Genomic DNA, 26082 nt, shown 5'->3' with positions numbered 1-26082 from the left:
ACATCTGACACAGCGTAGCTCAACCCTGACTACACCTGGGAAGCACCTGGAAGTCATTTTTAAATGACTGTGCCTAGGCCAACGCCCAGGGGTTCTGATTCCACTGGTGTGGGAGGGGCCTGGGCATCAACGTATCTTTTTTATTATTATTATTTAAACTTCCCAGGTGCTTGTCACATGCATCCAAGGTGGAAACTGCTATCCCAGCTAAGCCATTTGGGTCCCCAGGTTTAATGGACCATCCAAAAGCAGATGACTCCCAAAGACAGACATCTTCAGCCCAGGCCTCTCCTCTGAGATCCAACTTTAAGAATCTAACTATGTAACTACACATTTCCACATGAATGTGTGCAAAAAAGGGTGTGGGGTAGTGTGTTCCAACCTCCCCTAACTTCACAAGGTGGAGATAGAATCACCATCAGCAGCATCAGCCTAAGGCTGATTCCTAGAAGGCAGAGGTCACACATGCCACTGCCCTCCAACATTTTTTTTTTTTTTTACCAATTACGACACCAATTATGACCCTCCCATGGCACTCTCTACTTCTCTGTTGGATTCGAAAATTTGTTGCAATGGCCACACAGAACTCACAGACAATACTCACAATTATGGGGTTTACCAGAGAAGTAACAAGGCAGGATCAGAAACAACTCAGGATATAGTTCTTCAGTTAGGACAACTGCTTCTCAGCTGTACCACAGGCATGTTTTTCTCTGACCTTGGCCTCTGCACTGCTTGGGCCAGTATTACAAAGCTCTCTTAGTTTTGCCTAATAGGTGCCCAGAGAGGCACCCCACTCCACCAGCAAGTTTCCTGCCCAAAGGTACTCAGCTTTCTCACTCTGCGAGCTGGGAAGCCCACCACTCTGTCTCATGCTGGCCTCTTGATTCTGCTTGCCACCATCTCTCTGCCATCTCAGCACAAGGATCTTGGGTCCAAGGATACACACTGCTCCTGGTTCTTCTCTCTTGATGGTGGTAAGATCCCCTTTCTGCCTCTGGGATGGCTCATTTTAAGCCTAGCAGGGTGGCAAAACTGACCAATCTCCATGTTAGGGTTCCATATACATTATTTGCATGGGCCCATCCCCACAAGGGAGCCATGTACCTTATTTACGTTATTAACAAGCTATCCAATCCCCTTAGTGGGTCACAAACCATCTCACATTTGTATAGTCCCACCCAGTCAGCTAGTGGGAGTCACAAAGACCATGACTAGAAGAGCTATATTAAGTAATTCACTGCACAATGTGCCAAAGCCACCTCTAAATTTATGGGTGAAAGTAGGTTGGGGAGAGGGGGCTCTTTGCAGTGCAGTTCCAGGGGTTGTGTGGCCACAGAGGGCAAAGCCCAGAAAGATGGAAGTGCCATGGGAGGCTGAGTTTCATCCCATTTATGAAAATACGTCTTACAGGTAAAGTTTTCCCATGGTCCATCAGGCTCCCAGAGAGCAAACAGGCCAGCTGGCTCCCAGTCAGGGTGGGTGCAGCCATCTTGAGAATCCCTCCTTCCTAAAATGGCAAACCCAGGGCCAGTCCTTATTAACTCTGCAAGTCCCAGGACACACTGGAGATTATTACCCAGAGAGTTAGGGCCATGGCCAGACTGGAACCAGGACTCTGAGTCCTCAATCTGGCCCCTTCTCTTCAGTACAAATCGATTTCTGTGATATTCCATCCCAATTGTAGATGAGAAAGTTCTTGGAACCATCTCTCCAGGCTTCATCCTGGAGCAAAAGGAGCCCCAGCCACCAGGGGGCACAGTCTCCTAACCTGGGCCTCTTTCCAGTCAAGGTTGTGATGGCTTCTTGGCCGCAGCCAGCTACCCTGAGGGAGTGAGTAGTTAGTTGGACCTGTGGGCTTGGGACCATGGTTGCAGGGGACATCAAGCTCAAATAACCAAACCAAAGACCAAACTCACTGCCACTGAGTCGATTCTGACTCACAGTGACCCCCATTGGATTTCTGAGGCTGTAAATCTTTACGGAAGTAGAATGCCCCATCTTCCTTCTGCAGAACTGTTGGTGGGTTTGAACCACTGACCTTCTGGTTAGCAGAAAATGCCTTATCCACTATGCCACCAGAGCTCCTTTTAATATAATGTCAGATGGCAGCAAATTCTGTGGAGAAATATAAAGGCAGGTAAGGGATTAATGGCTGAAGAGGCTGCTATGTTAGATGGGGTGATCAGGTGTGATGGTTATGTTTGTGTGTCAACTTGGCTAGGCCTAGTTGAGTAGCTGGGCAGCTGGTGGTAGTATTCCCCATGATGAGACTGGCAATCAACTCCATGGTGGGATCTACCACAAGCAACTGAGTAGCTGCCTTTGGGATGTGGTCTGCTTCCTGTATATAAGGAGAAGCTTTGAGAATGGTCTCTAATCTATGGCACGCTTGGACCCTGCAGATAGCCATGTCGTTGCTCAGCAGCCTGCTATGCTCTGCCGACCTTGGGACTTAAAATGGACTTAAATTAATGGCCTGCCGTGTGGTTTGGTAACATCGGGACTGTGCCTTTTTACTTGTCAACCTTGGGGCTTCTCGGCCTTAACAGCCAGCAGCTGTCTGAGTGAAGAAACGCCTCTGGCTCCAGTGGGCCGGGAGCAGGAGGTGGAGCTGGACCCCAAGGTTGAGGGGCTTTCACCCAGCCCCTAGAGCCTGGCACTTTGAACTTGGACTTAAAGCCTCCAAATTGTAAGAAAAAACTCCTATTTGTTAAGGCCATCCCATTTGTGGTATATTCTTGTCAGAGCAGTACTAGGTAACCAGAACATCAGGGAAGGCTTTTTAGAGGAGGCAGCATCTGAGCAAAGACTTGAACAAAGTGAGAGAGCCTGACATTGAGGTATCTGAGGAAAAGTGTTTCAAGCGCAGGGAACAGCAAGTGCTAAGGCATGAATCAGGCATGTGTTTGGTGCACTGGAGGAACAGTGAGAAGGCCAGTGTGGCTGGAGGAAGAGAGCAGTGCAAAGTGGATCCAATTCATTAAGATCTTACAGGTTACAAGGACTTTGGATTTTAAGTGCAATGCCAACCTCCCAGAATGCTGAAGCTGAGGATGAGGTGGTATAATTTCTGCTTTAAAAATGTCACTCTGGCTGCTGCATGGAGAAGAGTCTGTAAGGGTAGAAATGGGGAGACCTGTTAGGAGGCTGTTTGGTATCCAGGAATGAAATGAGAGTGAGTCAAATAACAGAGGCCGCAGTAGCCAGAAGTGAACGAATATGTGGCATATTTTAAAGGTGGTATTTAAAGAAGCTAAGATATGAGAGGGACCTCTGGTGGCACAGTGGTTAAGGCATTCAGCTGCTAACCAAAAGGTTGGAGGTTCAAACCCACCAGCTGTTCCACGGGAGAAAGATGAGGCAATCTGCTTCTATAAAAATGTACAGCCTTGGAAACCCTGTGGGGCAGTCCACTCTGTCCTTTCCATAGGGTCACTATAAGTTGGAGTCAACTCCATGGTGTGGGTTTGTTCTTTTGGTTTTAGGGTATGAGAAAGAGAGAGAAAGCAGGAATAACTTCGTAGTTTTTACTAAACCAGTTGGATGGATGGTGGTACCATTTAGTGGGATAGGGGAGGTGGGAAAGTCACAAGTCGGAGTTGGGACATGACAGTTTGAGATATCGGGTGGACATTCAAGTAGATATGCTGAACAGGTATTTGGATATTGAAGTCTGGAGTGCTTGGGGAGAAATCAGGGCTGGCACAGAACTTGCAAGTCCTCGACATGTAACCAGTTAGCCAGTTGCTGCTGACTCAACTCTGATTCATGGTGACCCCATGGATGTAAGAGTAGAGCCATGTTCCATAGGGCTTCCAATAGCTGGTTTTTTTAGAAGTAGATTGCCAGGCCTTGCTTCTAAGGTGCTTCTGGGTGAACTCGAACCACCAATCTTTCAGTTAGCAGCCAAGCACATTAACTATTTGCACCACCCAGCGACTCCTCTTGGCATGTACTGTATCAGAAACCAGTTGTCACTGAGTCGATTCCGACTCAAGGCAACCCCATGTTAACCCCCTGTGTATTAGAGTAGGATTGTGTTCTGTAGGGTTTTCAGATAGTATTAAAAGTCAAAGGACAGGATGGGGTCTTAGGAGATGAGTGTAACCCATTGACCAACTGCCATTTAGCTGATTCTGACCCATAGAGAGTCCCATCAGGTTTCCAAGGTTGTAAATCTTTATGGAAGTAGATTGTCTTATTTTCCTCCCACAGAGCAGCTGATGGGTTTGAGCCACCTACCTATTGGTTAGCAGCCCACAACACCACCAGAGCTCCTTAGGGGATGAGTGTAGAGAGATTAATCTGATAGTCAAGTCAGGAGGCAGAGGAGAGGCCTCCAAAGGAGATGGAGCAGCAGCCAAGGGAAGAGAGTGCTTCTAGAAGGAGGACATGATCAATCCAGACCAATGCTGTTCCTCAGCTGAGAAACCATCATTGATTTGGTAACCTGGAGGTCACTGGGGACCTTCAGGAGCAGAATCTCAGACAACTGATGGGGATTGGAATGAGTTCAAAAAAGAATAGGAGACAGTGAGATAGATAGACAATGTCTTTGTGAATTTAACTCTCAAAAAAAAAAACCAAACTCACTGCCACTGCCATCAAGTCAATTCCAACTCATAGCAACCCCCATTGGGTTTCCTAGGTGGTAACTCTTTATAAAGGTAGATTGTCCCTACTTTCTTCCATGGAGTGGTTGGTGGGTTCGAACTGCCAACCTTCTGGTTAAGTCAAATGCCTTAGGCACTGTGCCACCAAAGCTCCTTAGCTCCCCAGGGCAGTAAAATAAAAGAAAGGCCTAGCAATCTACTTCTGAAAAACCAGGCATTGGAAACCCCATGGAGCACAGTTCTGTCCTGACACAGAAGCACTGCCATGAGTTGGAGTCCACTAAATGGCAATGAGTTTGCGAGGACAGTGGTGGTTCAGTGGTAGAATTCCCAACTTCCAGGTGGGAGATACAGGTTTGATTCTTAGCTAATGCACCTCAGGTGTAGCCATCCACCATCTGTCAGTAGAGGCTTATTTTGTTATGACACCACACAGGTTTCAGTGGTGCTTCCAGACTAAGAAGGAAGTCCTGGCAATCTGATGGTGTAGGGCCCTGCATTTCCTTCTGTTATGCATGGGCTGCCATGAGTTGGGGTAATGGTGGGGAGGGGAGAACTGCAGCTGAGGAACTGAGGGGATAGTGGAGGGTAGGCACCTCTTCACTTATCTGTACACAAGTGTGCTCAATCTCCCTGCCACCCCGTCAAGGCGCTGGGGGCAGAGTGGGGACACTGAAGACATCTCCCTGGAAGCTCTGCCCCTCTGGGGTGGGGATAGCAGGACACAACCCACCTCTACAGTGGACAGCAGACGTGGAGTTGGGTAGCAAGGCTGCGGGTGCTGACCCTGCCCAGGGCTAGGGGTGGCAGTGAGAGCAGAGCCCACAGTCAAACTCAGAGTGGAGACACCGGCTGCCTCCTTCTACAGTCGCTACTTCCATATTTTTTTCTGCTTTTGGTAGTGTTCTGCAAACCTAACGTTAAGCTCCCCCGCTTTCTGTAGACTTGCCTCCCCCTAAATCCTTCCCAAGAGCTCTGGTAGCGTAGCGCCTAAGGCATTTGACTGCTAACCAGAAGTCTGGCGGTTCAAACCCTCCCGCCACTCCTCGGAAGGAAGAAGCGGCAATCTACTTCTGTAGTGATACTGCCTCGAAAACCCAAGGAGGGGTCGTTATGAGTCGGGTCCAACTCGATGGCACATAACAACAACAACAACAAATCCTTCCGATCTAGAAATTCTGAAGCCTCTACTGCAGCGTCTTACACAAAACAATAATACCTGTCCTCGCGACAACCTCGCGAGATGGGTATTATTGTCCCGTTTGTCCGAGAAGGACACTAAGGTTCAGAGACAAGACTGTTGTGTAGCTGTCTTTTTCAAAGCAGGCTCTCTTTTCACTCTGTCAGCTAGAGAAGCAAGAGGCTGGCAAGGTGCGGGCGAGTCCAGGGCGAGGCGGTGTCTCCCACGTGTGGCGTACAGCAGCTCCGGCCCCGTGCGGACCCCACCCCAGTCTGAGGGACCCTGACCGCAGTGCCCTCCAGCTCAAAGGAACTCAGCCCTACGCGTTTGGGCGGGGCTTCCCACCGACAACGAGGCGTGGTTTGTAGGGGGCGTGGTCTATGGCTCCGCCCCTGGCTGCGAACTCAAAGCGGATGGCGGACGCGGGGCGGGGCCAGAATACGGGACCGGCGACCGATACCAACGCGGCTCCTTGGAGCCCGCGGCGGACCAGCGCCCCGGCGGGGCCAAGCAGGTATGGGCGACTGCGCGGGCGTCTCGAGCTGGGCGAGGCGGGGGCGAGGGCTGCTGGGGACCAAAGAGGGGTTAGGGGTCGCAGCCAGGGCTGGGCTTCCCCCCCACCTTCGGCCGGGCCCCTTTGCCCGCCCCCGCCTTCCTGCTTCGAAGCCGGCTGTGGCGGGGCCGATTGGCGCCTGCGCCGCTTCCTGCGGCCGGGACCTGGTCAATGCACCGGGCCTCGGCGACTTGGGGAAACTGAGTCACAGCGGGGTGGTAGCAGGCTTGTTTGGAAGGCACCACCCCCATTAGGCTCCAAGATGGATCCCCTTACGGGACACGCTCTGGGGTCCCGGCTCTTTGCAGGGGCGGTGCCCCACCCTCCCAGCGCCCAGGGGTCCCGCCCTGGCTTCCAGCGGCCTCGGCCGGGCCTGGAATGGCTAGGACCCGCTCCAGCCGCCTCCCTCCCTCTTGCTCCCTCCCCCTTGCGTCCCAAGCCCCCGTGTGCTCCCTCCGCTGGCTCTCCGCGCAGTGTCAGCTTACACGCCTTATATAGTCCGAGCAGGCTCCAGCTGCGGCCTGCCTGCCTGCCGGGACCTGGGGGCGGGGGAGAAGAGCGCTGGCCCCTGACTCACCCTGCCGCCCGAGGCTCCTTGCTGGCTTGGGGGCAGGCCTTGCCAACCTCGCCCTGTGGCCCACCCCTGGATGAAAAGTACCTCACCCCTGAATGTGGGCTCCCTCAGCCTCCCATCTCTGGGGGTGGGAGGCTGCCCCTGTCTTTCCAAAGTAGGGCCTACCGGCCAGCTGCCTAGCCAACCCTGACAAAGGGCCTGCCCTCCCTGTCTTGGGTGTGCTCAGTGCCCACCCATGCCTGCTTGGTGCCGGACAAGGGCTGGTGTCCAGCCCTCAGCCATGCCTACCCTCCCACCCAACATGCCAGCCACTCACATTTTCTTCTCTCCTCTCAGGAGCAGGCACCATGGATTCTTTCAAGGTGGTGCTGGAGGGTCCAGCACCCTGGGGCTTCCGGCTGCAAGGTGGCAAGGACTTCAATGTTCCCCTCTCCATCTCCAGGGTGAGCCAAAGCTGAGTTCTAGGTTGGGGGTGGGGCTCTCCCAATGTCTTTGGATGCTGGGGTATCAAGTGGGTGCCGGGAGGAGTATGGGCAGGAGCCAGCCGGGAGCCACCAGACCAAGGTGCATCCAGATGGAGTGATGGATTGGTCCCCTGCTCTGCCCTCATGGAAAAAGGCCATGAAGATTCCCAACAAGGTGAATATGGAGCCCCCACATTCCCTCAGCTGTGCATTTCACTGGATGCTACTCCGCAGAGCTCTACCCTAGCCTCTGAGGCTAGGGTGCATGCCCTTCTGCAGGAGCCTGAGGTTACAAGAGGAAATGTCTAAGCCAGTTGAGGGAACGTCACTACAAGCCAGGTCCCAGGCTGGACACACTGACTGCAAAATGTCATTTCAGTCTCACTGCCGACCAAGGATTAGGAATTATCCCATTTTTGCACATGAGAGCACCCAGGGCATAGAGAGGTAGTGGGATTTGTTCAGCAGTTTCATGGCAAAGCAAGGATTTGAAGTCAGGCACTGGGACTGGGTCTGCAGTTTGTGTAGGTAGGAGAAGGGGGTGTCTCCACAGCCTATGGGAAGGCCCCCATGGTCTTCCACTGGCCCATTCAAGATGTGGTGGCCTTTGAGCCCTGCAAGGGGACTAGGGGCAATCTCTAGGGCTCCACCTTCAGCTCCTGAGAGCCCTGGGTGGGGGCGGAGCTGAGGGCTGGCTCCTCCCTATAGCAGGGGGATTGCCTTATAAGCCCAAGAATGCAGCCCCATGCTGGGATGGCCAACTGAGTGGCTGGATTCTGCAGAGGGAAAAAAAGCTGGCCTGGGCTTAGACCCCTGAACTATACTGGTGGGCCCCTATGACTGAGGGGTGATCCGTGCCAAGTCCTTGCTGGTTATCAGGCCACAGTCCCAGCTGTGGGGGTCAATTGTGGGGCACAGAGAGCAAACAGCCTGCTCAGAGAGGGTGAGGCCAGTGCTGGAGCTGGTGACTTGGCTCTGATTGTGGCCTGGGGTTGAGGGGGTGAGGACTTCCTGCCCCCACATCCGCCTGCCCAGAGAGGCCCACCCAAGTGCCAGTGGGCAGGCAGCTATTGGCAGAAAGCCCAGGGCAAGCACATCATGGAGGGGGCCAGAGGATTGTCCAGGGACTGCGCAGTCTGGGAGGGGCCCCAAGGCAGAGTCTGTCTGTGGAGGCTTTGGCCAGGCCAGGTAGGAGGTGTTGTGTGCCTCCCAGGGTGCCTTCCACAGTGTTCCTCTGATAGCCAAGGGCAGTGGTCAGCCTTCTGCCCCAGAAACACTCCTACACACCTACACAGTCCTCAAGCCTTGCCAGCCCTGAAAACCTAGCCCACATCCTCTCCCCGGGAAAGTGCTGGCCACTGTGACTAGGGAACCCTAGGCCTTGGCTGGTCTCTGTTTCCTCATCAGTGGGGACAGACAACATAGTAGCCAAGGGAATGAACTTCTAGATGTGGCCTGTTGGGGGCACTCTAAACTTGGGCTTCCATGTCAGCAGCCCCAGCCCTGGAGTTTGACTTAGGCCCAGGAAGGAGAGGTGGTCTTTTCTGAGCTGGGCTGGCCCCCTCTCACTTCCCTGACCCCAGAATGGAGGGACGAGGGAGGGGCTAGGGCTGGCTCTGGTCCCAGGCCTGGGAGATGAGGTAATGTCTGGGACTGGGGGGTTGGGCTGCTCAGTGGAGCTCTCAGGCCTGACTCACCCCTACCCAGGGAAGTGTCCAGCCCCTTGGCTTCCCCCCTTCTTGGACCCTGGGGCCTCACCTTGCCCCCAACAAGAGCTGCTCTGCGCTTTCTGCAGCCAAGCCCAGCTCTCCCCTGTAGCTCTCTTTACCTCTCTGACCACTGCCCCTACCCCTCGTGTGCTTCTTGCTCTCCTCACCCTGGGAAAGGACATAATCCCCACCCCACCTTCCATGAGCTGTTCCTGCCTACCCCAAGACCCCCATTTCTGGCTCAGCCCACACCTCCATGTCAGTAGGGAGTGGCCGGACCAGGTTTCCCTTCTAATGACTCACTGTGACCTTAGTAAGTCACTTCCCCTTCAGGGTGTTACTTCCCCTTGCCCCATGGTAAAGGGTTTGATTGAACTAAAGATGAGGTAGGGAATCTAGGCCCCCAACCCAGCCAGGAGTCAGGGGGCTTTTCCAGGGGCACTGACCCTGAGTGAAGCCCCAATGCTCAGCAGAGTTGGCCCAGTGTGGAGGAGCCTTAGGCCCAGAATCAAATCCTGGCCCTGCCTCTTTCTTACTAGTTGAGCAACTTGAGGCAAGTTAATCTTAAATTGCTTAATCTCTCTATGTGTTTTCCCACGTGTAAAATGGGTATAATCTCAGGTTCCGTTCCACAGAGTTACTGGAGAATTTGGTGTTCATATATGGCCTGAAAAGTAGTAGGTGCTCAATAAATGTAAACTGCTGGTTACTATTGTTACCTGGCAGATGAAGTGGCCACCCAGCTCTCTTACCCTTCTAACCTCCCAAGCATGAAATAGAGCCAGTTAACCCAGCTCTGCTGCCTTCTAGCCCCAGTGCTATTAGTTTCTGCGTCTGGTGCCTCTGCACGCCCCTCTCTGTGCCTGGGCTCAGCCTGTGCACCAGCTCCCATGTGAGGAGCTTTCTGGGATCTCAGGCAATCTGTCCCTCTTATCTTAGTTGTCTACCCACTGCCATTGAGTTGGATCTGACTCATTGCGACCCCTTCTTGGGTTTCTGATATATGGAAGTTGATCCCCCAACTTTCCTTCTGAGGAGTGGCTGGTGGGTTTGAACTGCCAGCCTTCTGGTTAGCAGTCAAATTCCTTAGACATTACACCACCAGAGCTCCTGATTAGGAGCTAATGCTGCTATAACAGAAATTTAACAACCAAAAATTATTTTCTCACAGTTTAAGAGGCTAGAAGTCCAGAATTCAGGGTATTGGCTCTAAAAGAATGCTTTCTCTTTCTGTCAGCTCAGGGAGAAGTTCTTTGTCTATTCAGTTTCTTTTTCATAGTTTCTTGGAGATCTCCATGTGCCTTGGCATCAATCTTCCCCCATCTCTACTTGCTTAATCTGCTCATTTTATATTTTATAAGAGACTGACTCAAGACACACCTTAAACTAATCCTGCCATTAACATAACAAAGACAACTCTTTCCCAAATGGGATTATAACCACAGCCATAGAGGTCAGGATTTACAACACATTTTAGGGAGACACAATTTAATCCTTAACACCTTGCTGATCAGTGTGAAGTGTAAATCTGCCTCACAGTACTTCCTGTAAAAACTGCTCAGGACCTGGTCCCTTGCCAGATGGCTGGGCAAAACCCCTGGGCTCAGACCCATGAATGGCCATGCTACCCCTGCCTGGGTTTCTGGCGCTAGGCTAGAGGGCTGGGAAGGTACACTGGGGTCTGTCAGTGTCTTGTCTATCAGGGGCCTGCTAATGGCCCCTCCTGCCATCAAGGCCAAATCCTAGTTCCTGCTTTCCCCCTTGGTTGCCCCAGGAACCAGAGACTCCCAGTTCAGAGCCTGAAAGATGGTGATGTGTTCTGTGAGGTAATGTGGCTTTTGCAAGCTTAGGAGTGACGCCCATTTACAGTCCACTGATACCTAAGGCTCCATTCAGACACTGTGCCTACCCCTGGCTCTAGGGTCTTCTGGTAGCATAGTGGTTAAAGCATTCAGCTGCTAACCAAAAGGTCAGCGATTTGAACCTACCAGCCATTCTGTGGGAGAAAAATGAGGCAATTGGTTACCGGAAAGATTTATAGCTTTGGAACCCTAGGGGGCAGTTTTACTCTGTCCTATAGAGTCATTTTGAGTTGATGTGGTGGGTTTGGGAGCTCTTGTGGTGTAGTACCTAAGGTATTTGCCTGCTAACCAGAAGGCTGGCGGTTCAAACCCACCAGCCATTCCTCAGAAGGCAGGTTGGGCAATCTACTACCATAGTGATACCACCTCGGAAACCCAAGGAGGGGTCTCTATGAGTAAGATCCGACTCCATGGCAGTGAGTTTGGTTTTTATGGTGGGTTTGGTTTACCCCTGGCTCTCAAAGGGGCGTGCTATTGGGGGGGCAGGGGCAGATCTCTACAGATGGCCCCAAGACAGGGTACTGGGAGTATCAGAAGTCAGAGCACCCAGAGGTGTCAGAGGAATGTGTCCCATGCACAAGCCAGGGGAAGGAAAGGTCTACCTGGTAGGTGGAACAGCCTGGGCAAAGGCTCAAGAGGCCATCAGGACTCTGAAAAGGCTGTGCCCCCCCAGGCAGGAGGGCTTGGGTTTTATCCAGAGAGTGGTTGTTTGTTGACATATTTTCTGAACTGTGGGGGAGGGAGAGGTTTGGAGGTAAAAGTAAAGGTGAAGAAATGGATAAAAAAGTAAATAAGCAGGGTGGTTGGGGTGATGTGAGTGATAGGAGCCCCACCACCTCCTGGGTAGCTTTATAACAGGCAGCTGCCCAGAAATCAGTTGTATGGAGAGGCCTTTGGGTTCTGGAAGTAGGGCAACTCAGGGAAGGGCAGGCCTCAGTTTGGCCTACAGAGTCCTGAGCCTCCATAACCCCTGTCTCTCCACAGCTGACTCCCGGAGGCAAAGCTGCACAGGCTGGTGTGACCGTGGGTGACTGGGTGTTGAGCATAGACGGGGAGAACGCGGGAGGTCTCACACATATTGAAGCCCAGAACAAGATCCGAGCCTGTGGGGAGCGCCTTAGCCTGGGTCTTAGCAGGTGTGAGGGCATGGCCATCCTGGAGGGTGGGGGCCCCTTACTTGGCCCACCTTCACTGCTTCCCCTTTCCTCCAGGGCCCAGCCAGCTCAAAGCAAACCGCAGAAGGTAGGTGCTGGCCAGGGAACTTGGGGTGGAGGGTGGGGTGGGATTGTACATCGGGGACTGACCTGTCCTCCTCAGCAGCGCAGCGTCAGTTCCTCCATCCCTGGTTGGGAGCAGAGGTTAGAGGCTGGGGGGTTAGGGAGGGTTTGGGAGACAGGAGTTGAGCCGGGGGCTGCCGCACGGTCCAGGCACCGCTCACATCTGTCTGTCTTGTCTGCCCGCCTCCCTCACCTGTGCTGCACATCCTCACATCATATGCCCTCGGGCCTACGTGGGCTGAGATCATAGCTCCCAAATGGGCCCCTTACTTGAAACTCGAGTCACCCCCTCCCCTGAAGCCTCCGGCCAGATGTGTGTGGGCGGGGCTGGAGCAGTGCTCACCGCTCTGCATCTGAAGGGGCACCCCACTTTGGTCCCACCCCCTGCCCCACCCGCCCTGCCCGGCTCTGTCTCTGCTCAGGCCCCGGCCCCCGCCGCGGACCCCCCGCGGCACACCTTTACACCCAGCGCCTCCCTCAACAAGACGGCCAGGCCCTTTGGGGCGTCCCCGCTCGCTGATGGCACCCCGCAGCAGAACGGGTATGTCAGCCCCTGCCCGCCCACTGCCCACGCCATACCTCTGCTGCCCCATGCCAACCCCTGCTGCTGCTTCTCCGTCTGCGCTGCTCCCCAGCTCGGCCAAAACCGTGCGGCAGCGACCCCTGGCGGCCAGGGCGGGGGCTACAGGCACAGGGCTCTTCCTTAGTGGGGTACTTCCTGCCAGGTGTTGACATCCTGGGGCCTCTGAACGAGGCAGAGTTCCTGCTGGTGGCCTAGGGTTGGGATGTAGTATCTGCTTGACTGAGCCATAGACACTCCCTGTGGCCTTGTCCCTGGGTACTCTGACTCCCCCATCTTTCTTCTACCCCTGTGTCTGTCGCTTTATCTGTCCATCTGTCTATTTCTTCACAGGTGCAGACCCCTGACAAGTCAGTGAGCCCCCTCTGCCTGTCCCTGTCTTCCTTCCTTTGGCACTCTGGGCGGTGGCCCCTCCTGGCTCTCCTGCCTCCTCCCCTCTCACTTGCCCACCCACTCACCAGCAGGGCCCCTGGCCTCTCCCTCACTCTCCCCATCACCATTAACCACGTGTGCTAAATCCTGGGAGGGGCTGCCCCCACATCCACCCATAGCATGCCTTCTGAGCCACACTCTTCCCACAGACTGCCACTTCGACCGCTGGTCCCCAATGCCAGCAAGCAGCGGCTGATGGAGAATACGGAGGACTGGCGGCCACGACCTGGGACAGGCCAGTCCCGCTCCTTCCGCATCCTTGCCCACCTGACAGGCACCGAGTTCAGTAAGTGGCAGCCTAGGGCAGGGTGGACTCTCCTTCTGGTCCCCAGCTTGGACTCCGGCGCCCTGTGGACCCTCTGCCAGGGCTCAGGGCTGGGATGACCCTCTGTCTCATCTTGGTCAATGCCTGCCTCTGCCCTCTCAGTGCAAGACCCGGATGAGGAGCACCTGAAGAAATCGAGGTAATAAGATGGGCACCAGCCCCTCTCTCCTACCTCCTGCCTCTCCCATTCCTGCCACCATTCCCAGATCTGCTCCTGGTACTCTAACCAGGGGTCTCCATCTTCCTTCCTTCCTTCTTTCCTCCTTCCCCTTCTCCCTCCCTTCCATCTTTCCTTCCTTCTACTTCCTCCTCCTTCTCTCTCTGTCCCTCAGGGAAAAGTATGTCCTGGAGCTGCAGAGCCCACGCTACACCCGCCTCCGGGACTGGCACCACCAGCGCTCTGCCCACGTGCTCAACGTGCAGTCATAGCCTGGCCCTCTCACTGGCCTGCTGCCCTCTGCCTCTCTCTTTCTGTTCTTCCCACCCAGGGCATCCCCTCTGGGTGCCTTCAGCTTCTGCCTACCTCACCCACCCCTTTTCTGCCCCTGGACTGATGCTTCACAGGCCTGACCCTGGCAGCCCCACCTGGCACTGGCCTGGCTCTGTCTGACACTGCTGCCCCTCTCTGCCCTGTGGTGCTACTGTTTGCCAGGTCCATACTGGCTTGGGCATGAAAATAAACATTCTCAGTCCTGCTTTTTCTGCCTGTTTTCTCTCTTTGTGGGCCTGGTTTGCATTTGGGGTGTTGGGGGTATTGCATGGTTCAGACTCGACATGAGCCCCACTAGTCTGGGTCTCTGTGGGAGGGGATCCCTGGCCAAGAGGGTGTCACCTTGCCAGCAGAACCAAAGATCTGATATGATGGGTCCCAAGAGCTGCCCTCTCAGCTTTGCCCAACAGACCAGCCAGCTAGCACCTGGCTGGAGAAGATACCCTTCCCATCCCTCCCCCAGTGGGACCTAGAACTCAGCCCAGCAGCTCTCACTCACCCAGGTGTCTCCAGGGGGACCAGCAGAACCAAGGTGGTGGTGGGGGAATGGAGAGGGGAACATGCCAGGAACCTCAGCCCTGCAGGGCCTTGAACAGCAGGTCTTGCAGCCAGGTGCCCAGGACAGAAGCCCCAGCCCCAGCCTCAGCTACAACCCAGGAGCCCTGGCCTGGTGAGAGAGAGTGGGCTTGGGCCTGGGGAAGGGTGGATAGCCCTCAGGGGAATGGGGGTGGCCAGCTTCTCCAAGCTGCCCCTGGCCTTTGGGATCCCTAAACGTCCCCTTGGAGTCACTTCCCTTGGCCCTGGCAGGCCCTACCACCCCTAGCCCCACCAGCCGCCCACCCTGGGCCGTGGACCCTGCGTTTGCTGAGCGGTACGCCCCAGACAAAACAAGCACGGTGCTGACCCGGCACAGCCAGCCGGCCACGCCCACACCTCTGCAGAACCGCACTTCCATCGTGCAGGCAGCTGCTGGAGGGGGCACAGCAGGCAGCAGTGGCAGCAATGGCAAGACTCCTGTGTGCCACCAGTGCCACAAGGTCATCCGGTGGGTGGCCTGTTCCTTCCCTACCCTGGCCTTTCTTGTCCCACAGCCCATCCCTGGTATCTTTCCTACTTCTGCCACTCCCATGTGCCCACTCATCTTGCCTTAATTGCCACTGCTAAAAGAGAAGGGTTCAGTTCTTGATCAGGATAGGGCACGGGGCCCTGATCTGAGACCTCAGACTTAATACCCACACTCTACCAGCTTCTATCAGAGTATGTCCTGGTGAAATGGAGGAAAGTGCCAATGACATGTCAAAGGTATAGCCTTCCATTCACTGCTCTGGGCAAAGAAGAGCCTGTCTGTTCCTAGCCCCTCTGCCTCTGTCCCTCCTGCTCACTCAGCCTCTCTGCTAGGCCCTACCCGCAGAGTAGACAAGCTAGACACCTCCTAGGGAACCTAGCAGGGACACTCCCCTATAGTCCATGCACAAGGTTCTAGAGCGTTCCCAGTTCTTGGCCCTGGCTTTGCTCTGCTCTTGACTCCTATCCACTCTGCAAAGTGGCTCCTTCTTGAGACACGCCATTTATCTGGAACCTGCAGACTCTCCCCTAGGGAACCCCTAGGCTCACCCAAGGCCGGGTAGAGCAGGCAAGCAGGATGAGTCAGCTCAGGGTGCCCCCAATCTTCTAGGGCTCATGGGCACTCGGGCCTCCTGCCTCCCAGGGTTCGCGCGCTCTCTGCCACTTTTTCAGGACCATCCTGGGAGGCTTAAGTTGTGTCAGCCCCACCCAGTGTAACACTCCTTGTTCTACAACTCCCTCTGTCTCTCATCTGTCATCAAAGCAGTTCAGCCTGGCAGAGCTGAGCCCTGTCCTGGCCTTATTACCCTCACTGTGTGACCTTGGGCAAGTCATTTCCTAGGCCTTATTCCTTTCTGGTTGGAAAATGGGAGCATGTACTTTTCCTTCCCTCCCAAGGTTTTCTAGTAGGTGTTCAGTAAACCCACTTGGGATCTCTACCTCGTTGGCATGTATACCCTCTCACTGCCCCTCGCCTCCCCTCAGGGGCCGCTACCTGGTGGCACTGGGCCACGCATACCACCCGGAGGAGTTTGTGTGCAGCCAGTGTGGGAAGGTCCTAGAAGAGGGTGGCTTCTTCGAGGAGAAGGGGGCCATCTTCTGCCCCCCCTGCTATGATGTGCGTTATGCACCCAGCTGTGCCAAGTGCAAGAAGAAGATCACAGGCGTGAGTGGGGATGGTGGGGGGATGGGAAGTTGTTCTTGGAACATCTCCCTGCTTAATCCCTTTGGAGCTTTAACAGCCTAAGAAAGGGCTTGCAACATTAGTTTCACTACAGATGAGATACGTTAGCTAGGATTCTCTTAACCAATGACCAAAATCCTATTCAAAAGCCTATTTATTGGCTCAAACAACTGGCAAGCCCATGGGGAACTAACTTCAGGCTGGGCAGAATCCAGGTAAGATCTCCAGGTGGTGCAGACAGTTTGCCCTTGACTGCTAACCTCAAGATTGTCGGTTTGAACCTGCCCAGCAGTGCCACAGAAGAAAAGGCCTGGAGATGTGCTGCTTTTAAGATATTAAAAAAAAAAAAAAAACACTGCCATTGAGTCGATTCTGACTTGTAGTGATCCCCATTGGGGTTCTGAGGCAGTAAATCTTTACGGAAGTAGATTGGCCAGTCTTCCTGCTGAGGAGTGGCTGATAGGTTTGAACCACCAACCTTCTGATTAGCAGTCAAATGCTTTAGGCACTGTACCACCAGAGCTTATTAAGAGTATAGCCAAGGAAACCCTATACAGAGTAGTTCTACTCTGTAACACATGGGGTTGCCATGAGTCAGAATCTACACAGTGGCCACTAACAACAACAATAGAATCCAGGTATTGAGGTTATCAGGCGTCTTTCTAGCACTTGCCTCTGTTTTTAACTGTGTTGGTTTCGTGCCCCAGCATGTCCTTCCCTAAAATGCCACAGAGGGTACCACAGTGGCTCTGGGGTTACATCTCTCCAGCTTAGCACCACACACTGAAAGAAAACACCTCTGTCCCAATTGATGCAGCAGGAGTTTTAGTGCTGATGCTTATTGGCCTGGCTTGGTTTATATGCCCATCTCTGAACTAAGGCCCATGACTCTGATTAGCCAGGTAGGCCTAGGTTATACCCACTGTAGGCGCAGGGATTGAGATATCCCCACCTGAACCACAAACTGAGAGTGAGGCATGAGTAGTTCCCTAAAATAAAATCAGAATGACATTACCTACCATAGGAAGAGAAGTCCTGGACAGGCCAAAATAACAGATGGTTACTGTGTCAGCTAAGAGTGAGTTGAGCTGCAATGACAGAAATCCCCACTACAGAGATTTAAACAGAAGGGTTTATTTATTACAATCACAAAAACTCTAGGGCTAGAATAGCAACTCAGGGATGTCTTCAGGGGCCCAGATTTTTCCCACCTTCTTGCTCCAAAATACTTAGCAAGGAGACCTGCATCCTCAAGTTCATTGCATCCTGGTTACCAAGTAGCTGCTCATGTCGCAGGCCTTATGTCCTTGTTCCAGGAAAGATGTAAAAGGGAAGGAGCAAATGGCATTCTTTTAGCAGGGTCTTACCTTTTGACTCTAGAGGAAAAGCTAGGAACTTCCATCTTTATCCCATTGTCTGGAATTGCATCACATAACCACCTTAGACTGCAAGGGAAACTGGGAAGTCCAGGATTTTAGCTCTCCAGCCCAGATCACAGAGGAAGAAAAAAAAGGAGAGGGGCTGGTGAAAGGTTTTTGAGAGGCTAATTCACTCTTCTTATGAGTCGGGGCCGACTTATGAGTCGGGGCCGACTCGACGGCACACAACAACAACAACAACAACAATTCACTCTTCTGGGTATCTGCTGTATCTTTTCTGACCCATTCACAAAGTCTGGTCCTGTGCCAACCTCATGATTGGCTCCATAGGGTTTTCTTTGGCTGATTTTCAGAAATAGACCACAGTGTGTTTCTTCCTGTTCTGTTCTAGTCTGGAAAAACAAAACAAACCAAACTTATGCCATGGAGTCGAGTCCAACTCATAGCAACCCCTCCTTGGGTTTCCGAGGCAGTATCACTACAGAAGTAGATTGCCCAGTCTTCCTTCCGAGGAGTGGCTGGTGGGTTTGAATGACCAGCCTTCTGGTTAGCAGTCAAATGCCTTAGGCACTACGCCACCAGGTGCCTCCACTGAAACCTGTTTAGCATCAGCAGGCAGGCACCTACTGATGAGCAGGTGATGGCTGTTCATGGGGTACATATTGCTGCATCTAATGCGTGAGAAAACGGACTCTGAAGGTGACTTGATATGCTACTGAGTGGTGAGCCAGAAGTTCAGACTCAGAATCTTATGATCAGAATCCTGTTCTTCCCACTAATACTAAACACAAACCAAAAATCCAAACCCACTGCCATCAATTCTGACTCATAGCGACCCCCCCCCCCATTGGGTTTCTAAGGCTCTAAATCTTTAGGGAAGTAGATTGCCTCATTTTACTCCCTCAGAGTAGCTGGTGGGTTTGAACAGCCCACCTTCTGGTTAGCAGCCATATGCCTTACCCACCATGCCACCAGAGCTCTTTAATGCTAAACACAAAATATAGCCTAATCAGATTTCCTGTAGGGAAATCTGTCTGCCGCCCAATGCCAGGCTTGGATCGTTGGTCAGTGCTTGTCAAGAGCTGAGTAATGGACAATCTAGCTTCGTTGATTGATTCTCTTTATTAAATGTGGACACTGCCGGGCAGTGTGTCCCATACTAGGAACACAAGCGTAAACAAGTCATGGTGATTCAGAGAGTGCTTGGGAAGGAGGGCAGATCCAGCTATTGTTCTTGACCTCCAGGGGAAAGGCAGAAGATAGAGCAGAATTGACAGGCTAACTAAGTTCCTGTTGTACATATATGTACGTACATGAAGAGGGAGGCTCAGAGGGGGGGCAGAAAGTGCTTCAGGCTGCACAGAGCTTGAATGGCCCTAGGTCTGCCTAACTCTCAGCTTTGGCTGTTTGTGCTGTCATGCTTCCTCCTGACTTCTGTGAACCTAGAGGCAGAGCTGACAGATGTGCCCAGAATGTAACCCTTGACTGAGAGTAGGAGAAAACTCAAGATAATGTGGTTAACATGCTTGGCTGCTGACTGAAGGTTGGAGGCTCGAGTCCACCCAGAGGTGCTTAGAAGAAAGACCTGGCAAACTATTTCTGAAAGAGCATAGCCATTGAATACCTATGGAGCATAAATCTTCTCTGGCACACCCAAGGTTCTGCATGAATTGAAGTCAACTCAACAGCAACTAAACCAAACTCACTGCCATCAAGTCGATTCCAACTCATAGTTACCCCTCCTTGGGTTTCTGAGGCTGTATCTCTACGGAGGTAAATTGCCTAATCTTCCTTCCAAGGAGTGGTTGGTGGGTTTGAATTGCCAGCCTCTGATTAATAGTCAACTGCCTAAGGCACTATGCCACTAAAGCTCCTCAACAACAACTGTTGTTGTTGTTGTTGTTATGTGCCGTCGAGTCAAACCCGACTCATAGCGACCCCTCCTTGGGTTTTCAAGGCAGTATCACTACGGAAGTAGGATTGCCCAACCTTCCTTCCGAGGAGTGGCTGGTGGGTTTGAACCGCCAGCCGTCTGGTTAGCAGGCAAGTGTCTTAGCCACTATGCTACCAGAGCTCCCAAGTACTGGTTATTTCTCACTTAAAAAAAAACCTAGGGCTGGGCAGCCCAGGACTAGCATGGCTTACCCAAGACCCTGTATCTTGTTGCTTGGCCATTCTCAGCACATGCTTACTTATCATTCATCGTCCAAGATGGCTCTTGAGCCTCAGCCAAAATATCAACATTCCAGCCAGCAGGAAGTTGGGAGAGAGGAAGGAGGACAGAAGGCCATGGCAGCTGGCTTTTGAGGATGCTATCACACAACCCTTCTGCTTACGTTCCATTGGTCAGAACTTGGTTACAGTCACATGACCACAATGAGTTGCTGCAGAGGCTAGGAAAAGTACTCTTTACTTTGGGTGGCCATATGCTCAGCAGAAAATGGGAGTTCAATGAGTAGGCCACCCCCTCCAAAAATAAAAACAAACACACTGCCATTGAGTCGATTCTGACTCATTGTGACCCCCTTTGGGTTTCCAAGATGGTAAATCTTTATGGAAGTAGATGGCCCAGTCTTCCTTCTGCGGAGTGGCTGGTGGGTTTGAACCACCAGTCTTCTGGTTAGTGGTGAAATGCCTTAGGCACTATGCCACCAGAGCTCCAATGAGTAGGCAAGAAAGGCCAAATAAATATTTACCACAGTTTTGTCATTGTAATGATAGCTAATGGTTATGGGGCACTTAACTGTATGTGGGCATTCAGCTTCACAGTCGTACTATGAAGTCAGTTTGGTTATCATTCCCATCTTAAAAATGAGGAAATTTGCCCAAGATCACAGTCATTCCCTGCCAGCCTGGGCCACACCCCACTGGACCGTTCTAGAGGAATGGGCTAGATGCCCATTCTTGAGCTGGGCATCCAAGTTTGCCCTCTTCTTCTTGCATTACACAGGCACTTCAGCTTGTGCATTCACAGTCCTAGATGGGCAGGCTTATCACCCATAAGCCCTGCCATTGAGGAGCTGAGGTTCTATGGATGCTGGATCCTAGAGTAAGCTGCAGGTTACAGCCCTGTTCCTGTCTCCAGCCCAGGCTGGTGCTCCCACAGCACAGCCCATGGGCCTCAGCTTCCCCTTTTGGAGGGACTCCACTCCAGGGCCTGAAAGACCCCAGGAAGAACACCCTTCCCCCCAGAGACAGGAGTCTGACTTCACCAACCTGACAGGTGCTCCAAGAGGGGCTCTCACTGCCCAGTATTTTCCCTGACACTAGCTCTCAGGTCTGTGCTGTCCTTGGGGCTCTCAGTACAGAGCATGGGGAATCAGACTTTCAGTAGAATTGGAGGAAAGCTCAGGGAGCTGAGAGTACCAGGTCCAGTCTGAGGGTCATATGGTGACCCTGTGCTGTCTCAAGTCTCATGGCTCACTTCAGCTCTATCAAAAGGGTGTGGGGGCAGCATCTGACCTCCTCTAACTTCACAAGGCGGAAAGGAAGAAGTTTCAAGGTCAATAGCCCAAGGCTGATTCCTGTGAGGCAGAGATCAGACATGCTGGCATCCTCCAACCTTCTTTCCAATTCTGACACCAACTGTCAACTGTCCCTCCCATGGTACTCTACTTCTCTGCTGGGTTTGATAATTTGTTGCGATGGCCACACACAACTGACAGATACACTCACAATTACAGGATTTATTAGGGAAGTAATATGTTACAATTTAGGATTAGAAACAACTCAGGATACAGCTCTTCAATCAGGACAGCTTCTTCCCAGGGACACTCCTGGTTCTTCTTCATAGTAGTGAGATTCCCCCTTCCTGCCTCTGGGAATGCTCATTTTAAGCCTAGCAAGATAGCAAAATGGACCAATCCCCACAGTAAGGTACCTACCATACACCATATTTGTGTGGTCCCTCGTGTCATGTGCCTTATTATATTAGTAACAAGCTATCCAGTCCCCTTGGTGGGCCATAAGCAACCTCACATTTGCATTGTCCCACCCAGTCATCTGATGGGCGTCACAAAGACCATGGCTAGAAGAGCCATATTAAGTAAGCAATGGCACCGCAAGCCCCTTGGGCCCTCTCCGTTTTGTGCTCTCCTCCCTCACACTGCAGGGCCTTTGCCCAGGCTTTCCTCCACCAGAAACTTTTCAGCACCTTGTTTACTGGGGTTGTAAATGTCGCTTCCTCAGGAAAACTTTCCCAGATGCCCAGCCAGTCAGGCCCCCTACAATTGCCACTGTACCCCAGTTATTTCCTTTTGTCCCCCGTCTCTTCACCAGAGGGTCATCTGCATGGGCTGATGACCAGACATGCTTTGTTCATTGCTCTGTTCCCAGCATCAGGCACTGTGCCCTGTAGGTAATAAGTGCTCAGTAGACATTTGATGAATGAGTGAGTAGAAGGTGCCTTGAAGCTGAACCTAAAGCCCAAGTAGGAATTAGCCTAGAGAAGGATTGGGGGGAATGTTCCAGGTAGAGGGAATCACTTGTATCAAAAGAGAAAGACAGACATGTGAGAGTGAGGTGAGGCAGCAGAGATGGGCAGGGCCATGGTAGGGAGTTTGGAGTAGGAGGCTGATGAGGTCACATTTGCTTCACTGAACGCTTCCTCTGGGGAGTGGGGGGGCTAGAGAGGGGCACTAGAGGCTTCTGGGACCTGGGCCCAGGCAATGCAGATGGGAGAGCGGGCAGATTTAGGAAGATATCGGGGTAAAACAGAAACTGAAAACTGACTCACAGGTTCTTCTGAAACCTGCCTCATAGCCCATACCCACTGGGTCCAGCTGTGGGCTTTTACCAGGGCAGCCCTTACTCTTGTTGGAATGTCCTCTCCCAGCAGTTCCTTTGCTTGGGCCCTTTTTCTTTCAGAAGAGGCAACACAAGGTTGTAGAAAGAGCCAGCTTTGAAATCAGGCAAGTGTGAGCACAAAACTCATTTCTACCATCTGTTGCCTGAGTAACCTCATGTTCTCTGAGGGACACCAAAATGGGGGAATCAGTAACTCCTGACCAGGGTGATTGTGAGGTTTACATGGGATATGATATAGATGTTGTAGAGGTCACTAATGGCCCCTGGGTGGCGCAAGCAGTTTGCACTCAGATATTAACCTAAAGGTTGGCAGTCTCATCCACCTCAGTGCTGCAGAAGAAAGGGCTGTGATCGACTTCCCTAGGATTATAGCCATTGAAAACCGTGGAGCCCAGTTCTACTCTGACATGGGGGTTGCTATGAAACAGAACTGACTTGACAGCAACAGGTCGAGGTCACAAACAGCCCTTCAGAGGACAAGATGAAGCCCATATTACATCTTTTTTTTTTTTTTTTTTTTCCACATGGGTCAATGCATTTTTTCCATATTATGTCTTGATTGACATATACTGTTTAATTTTTAAACTAGTGGCCATTGTTTAAAAATCAGAAGATTTCACTTTAGCACCTAAATTTCAATCATAGCAATTCTGACCAAGCCAGTCCACACTGCCCTGGGGCAGGCTAGTGCTCACTTAAGATACAGTCTCCACTCTGTCCTGTTGTTCACCCTTGCCAGCTTCACTTCCTTCTGTTCCCACCTGGTGCTTACAGGCATTGGGGTCTGGGGACCCTGGCTTCAAATGTGAAGCCATTCTTACAACCGCCTTGTTAAGGATATGTTCCCAGTTCACAGGGGGAAGAACCAAATCTCAAGAGAAAATAACGCTGTTGGCCAAGTCATCCAGCTAAGAAGGAAGGTCTAGCTGAACCCACAGACCTCTACCCCTTCCCTAGGGCTTCACAGTCCCCACTGCCTGTTCCAGATCTGAATGCCACATGTATGTACTGCTGGCTCAAGGGTCCCTAGGATTGACAGCTACAGCTCACAAACATTGAACAACCACTAAGGGCCAAGCAGGAGTCCTTTGGTGGCACAGACAGTTAAGCACTCAACTGCTGGCCCAAAGGTTGGCAGTTCAAACACACCCAGAAGTGCCTTGGAGACAAGCTTGGCAAACTGCATCTGAAAGGTCACAGCCATTAGAAACTGTAGAGTACAGTTCTACTCTGACATACGTGGGCCGCCATGAGTCAGAATTGACATGATAGTGATTAACAAGCCCTCCTGGACCTATATTTGAAGTGGGGGAGAGACAGACACTAAGCAATAGACTTAAGTAAATTATCTAGTAGTATGTTGGTAAGGATAAACCAAAAACAACCAAGCTCACTGCCATCAAGTCGATGCTGACTCATAGCAACCCCCTATTGGGTTTCCAAGGCTATATGTATTTACAGAAGCAGACTTCCTCATCTTCCACAGAGCCCACCACCAACCTTCTGGCTAGCAGCCAAATGCCTTAACCACTACACTACCAGAGCTCCTTTAATAAGGATAAGTATATGGAAAAAGAGAGCAGAGTAAAGGGTATTGGGAATGTGGGGTTGGAGGGGGCAGGTTGGGTATTAACAGTGTAGTCTGAGTGGGCTTCATTGAAAAGGTGATATTTGATCAGAGACAGGAAGGAGGCAAGGGGGGAGCCTTGTTAGTATCCAGCAAAAGAGCTTTCCAGGCAGAGGGAACAGCCAATACAAAGCCCCTGGACAGATGTGTTCCTTGTGAATCTAGATTGTCAAGAGCCTGGGTGGGTGCAGGGAAAAAGATGGGGAAGAGATCAGCTGACAGGAAACAGGCCAGACCAAATCAGCCTTGTAAGCCCTTCACAGGACTTTGGTTTTCACTCAGAGAAACATAGACCCGCACATGATTTTGTGCAGAGTGGGAAGATGGTCTGGCTTGGGTTTAGAGATTCACTTGATGAGTGATGAGAATAGTCTGTGAGGGCAGAGGTAGGAGGGAAGAGACCAGCTTTGTGCAGTCCTAAAGTGACTTGGATGTATCTTGAAGGTGGCCCCAAATGGAAAGATGCAGCAGCAGCTGTGGAATGAGAGGGTTTGGGGTGCAGAAACTGGGTTCTGCATTCTGGGTATGGCAAATCTGAGGTGTGGTGATCAGCCACGGGGCAGCATCAAGGTTGGAGAGGGATGTGAGCATCGTGGGTGTGTGATCACGGGTGAGTAGAGGCTTCCGGGCCAGCTATGCTGTGTCCCAGTGCCCCAGTGCTAACGAGAGGAGGAGGCCCATCCCTCAACCCCCTGTGACTCTTGCCCCTCCCAGGAGATCATGCACGCCCTGAAGATGACCTGGCATGTACACTGCTTCACCTGTGCTGCCTGCAAGACGCCCATTAGGAACAGGGCTTTCTACATGGAAGAGGGGGCGCCCTACTGTGAACGAGGTGCGTGGGAGGGGTTCGGGTGTGGCCGGGCCGGGCATGGAGGGTTGGGCTGAATTCAGTGCCCTCTTCCTCTTTACCAGACTATGAGAAGATGTTTGGCACAAAATGTCGAGGCTGTGACTTCAAGATCGATGCTGGGGACCGCTTCCTTGAGGCGCTGGGCTTCAGCTGGCATGACACGTGCTTCGTTTGTGCGGTGAGTGCTTCCAACTGGCAGCTCTTTGGACTTGGCCACGCTCCCACTTTCTTAGCCAGACCCCACTTCCAACCGGAAACTGCTAGCCTCTGGGAGGAGTCCCTGGGAAGAGGCCCCTCCTGCTAGTCCCTAACCCATGTGACTGGATCTTCTCTGTTCCCAGATATGTCAGATCAACCTGGAAGGAAAGACCTTCTACTCCAAGAAGGACAAGCCCCTTTGCAAGAGCCATGCCTTCTCTCACGTGTGAGCCTCTCCTGCCCACTGCTGCTTGGCCCTGCCTGGGCTGGAAGAGTCATGGTTCTGGAGCCATCTCCCAAGACTTCTGGGTAGGGCTGGCAAAGGTGGCCCCAACCCCAGCTCCTGGCCCAAGCCTGGGGTCTCCCATCCCCTCCCTCACCCCATGTACCCCTCCCACTCCCTCCATCAGCATTGCACACTGGTGCTGGCCACACCGGCCCCTTTTAACCTCCAGTGCCACAATAAACCTGTATCCAGCTGTGTTGTGTGTGCCTTTACCCCTAGGCATCAGTCATGGTGAAATTTGAGGCATACAGTAGTTAATGTGATAACTAAAAGGTCCACAGTCCAAACCCACCAGCCACTTTTCGGGAAAAAGATATGGCAGTCTGTTTCCATAAAGAGTGTTGTTGTTGTTGTTATGTGCCGTCGAATTGGACCCGACTCATAGCGACTCCTCCTTGGGTTTCCGAGGCAGTATCACTATGGAAGTAGATTGCCCCATCTTCCTTCCGAGGAATGGCTGGTGAGTTTGAACCACCAGCCTTCCTTGGAAACCATATGGGGCAGTTCTAGTCTGTCTTGTAGGGTCACTATGAGTCAAAATTCACTCAATCGCAATGGGTTTAGCAGGGTAGAGACTAAGATTTTCTCAGGGCTGACCATCTTGGTGGTCCTTATAGTGGGCC

General features: G+C 52.3%; 1 protein-coding gene across 1 annotated transcript; it reads left to right on the top strand.

Annotated features, from left to right (window-relative positions):
• Window positions 1-7270: 7270 nt before the first annotated feature.
• On the top strand, window positions 7271-25403 carry PDLIM7 (PDZ and LIM domain 7). The gene is made up of 12 exons (XM_007952962.2): window positions 7271-7366; window positions 11943-12094; window positions 12170-12200; window positions 12658-12776; window positions 13397-13533; window positions 13675-13711; window positions 14671-14732; window positions 14870-15107; window positions 16112-16292; window positions 24837-24957; window positions 25038-25153; window positions 25317-25403. The coding sequence occupies exons 1-12, from the start codon at window positions 7271-7273 to the stop codon at window positions 25401-25403; spliced, it is 1377 nt and encodes a 458-aa protein (XP_007951153.1).
• Window positions 25404-26082: the final 679 nt, after the last annotated feature.

This window comes from Orycteropus afer, unplaced genomic scaffold, assembly GCF_000298275.1.
Source record: "Orycteropus afer afer isolate SDZICR_OR568_19922 unplaced genomic scaffold, OryAfe1.0 scaffold00366, whole genome shotgun sequence".
Lineage (NCBI taxonomy): Eukaryota > Metazoa > Chordata > Mammalia > Tubulidentata > Orycteropodidae > Orycteropus > Orycteropus afer.
The sequence above is the reverse complement of the archived record's forward strand: the minus strand, read 5'-3'. Positions and strand labels throughout refer to the sequence as shown.

Bases quoted from the DNA above. Each gene is read 5' to 3' on its own strand.
- PDLIM7 (XM_007952962.2), top strand. From the start codon at position 7,271: ATGGATTCTTTCAAGGTGGTGCTGGAGGGTCCAGCACCCTGGGGCTTC. The intron at 12,095-12,169 runs GTGTGAGGGCAT...CCTTTCCTCCAG, and splicing joins CTTAGCCTGGGTCTTAGCAG to GGCCCAGCCAGCTCAAAGCA. The intron at 25,154-25,316 runs GTGAGTGCTTCC...CTCTGTTCCCAG, and splicing joins ACACGTGCTTCGTTTGTGCG to ATATGTCAGATCAACCTGGA.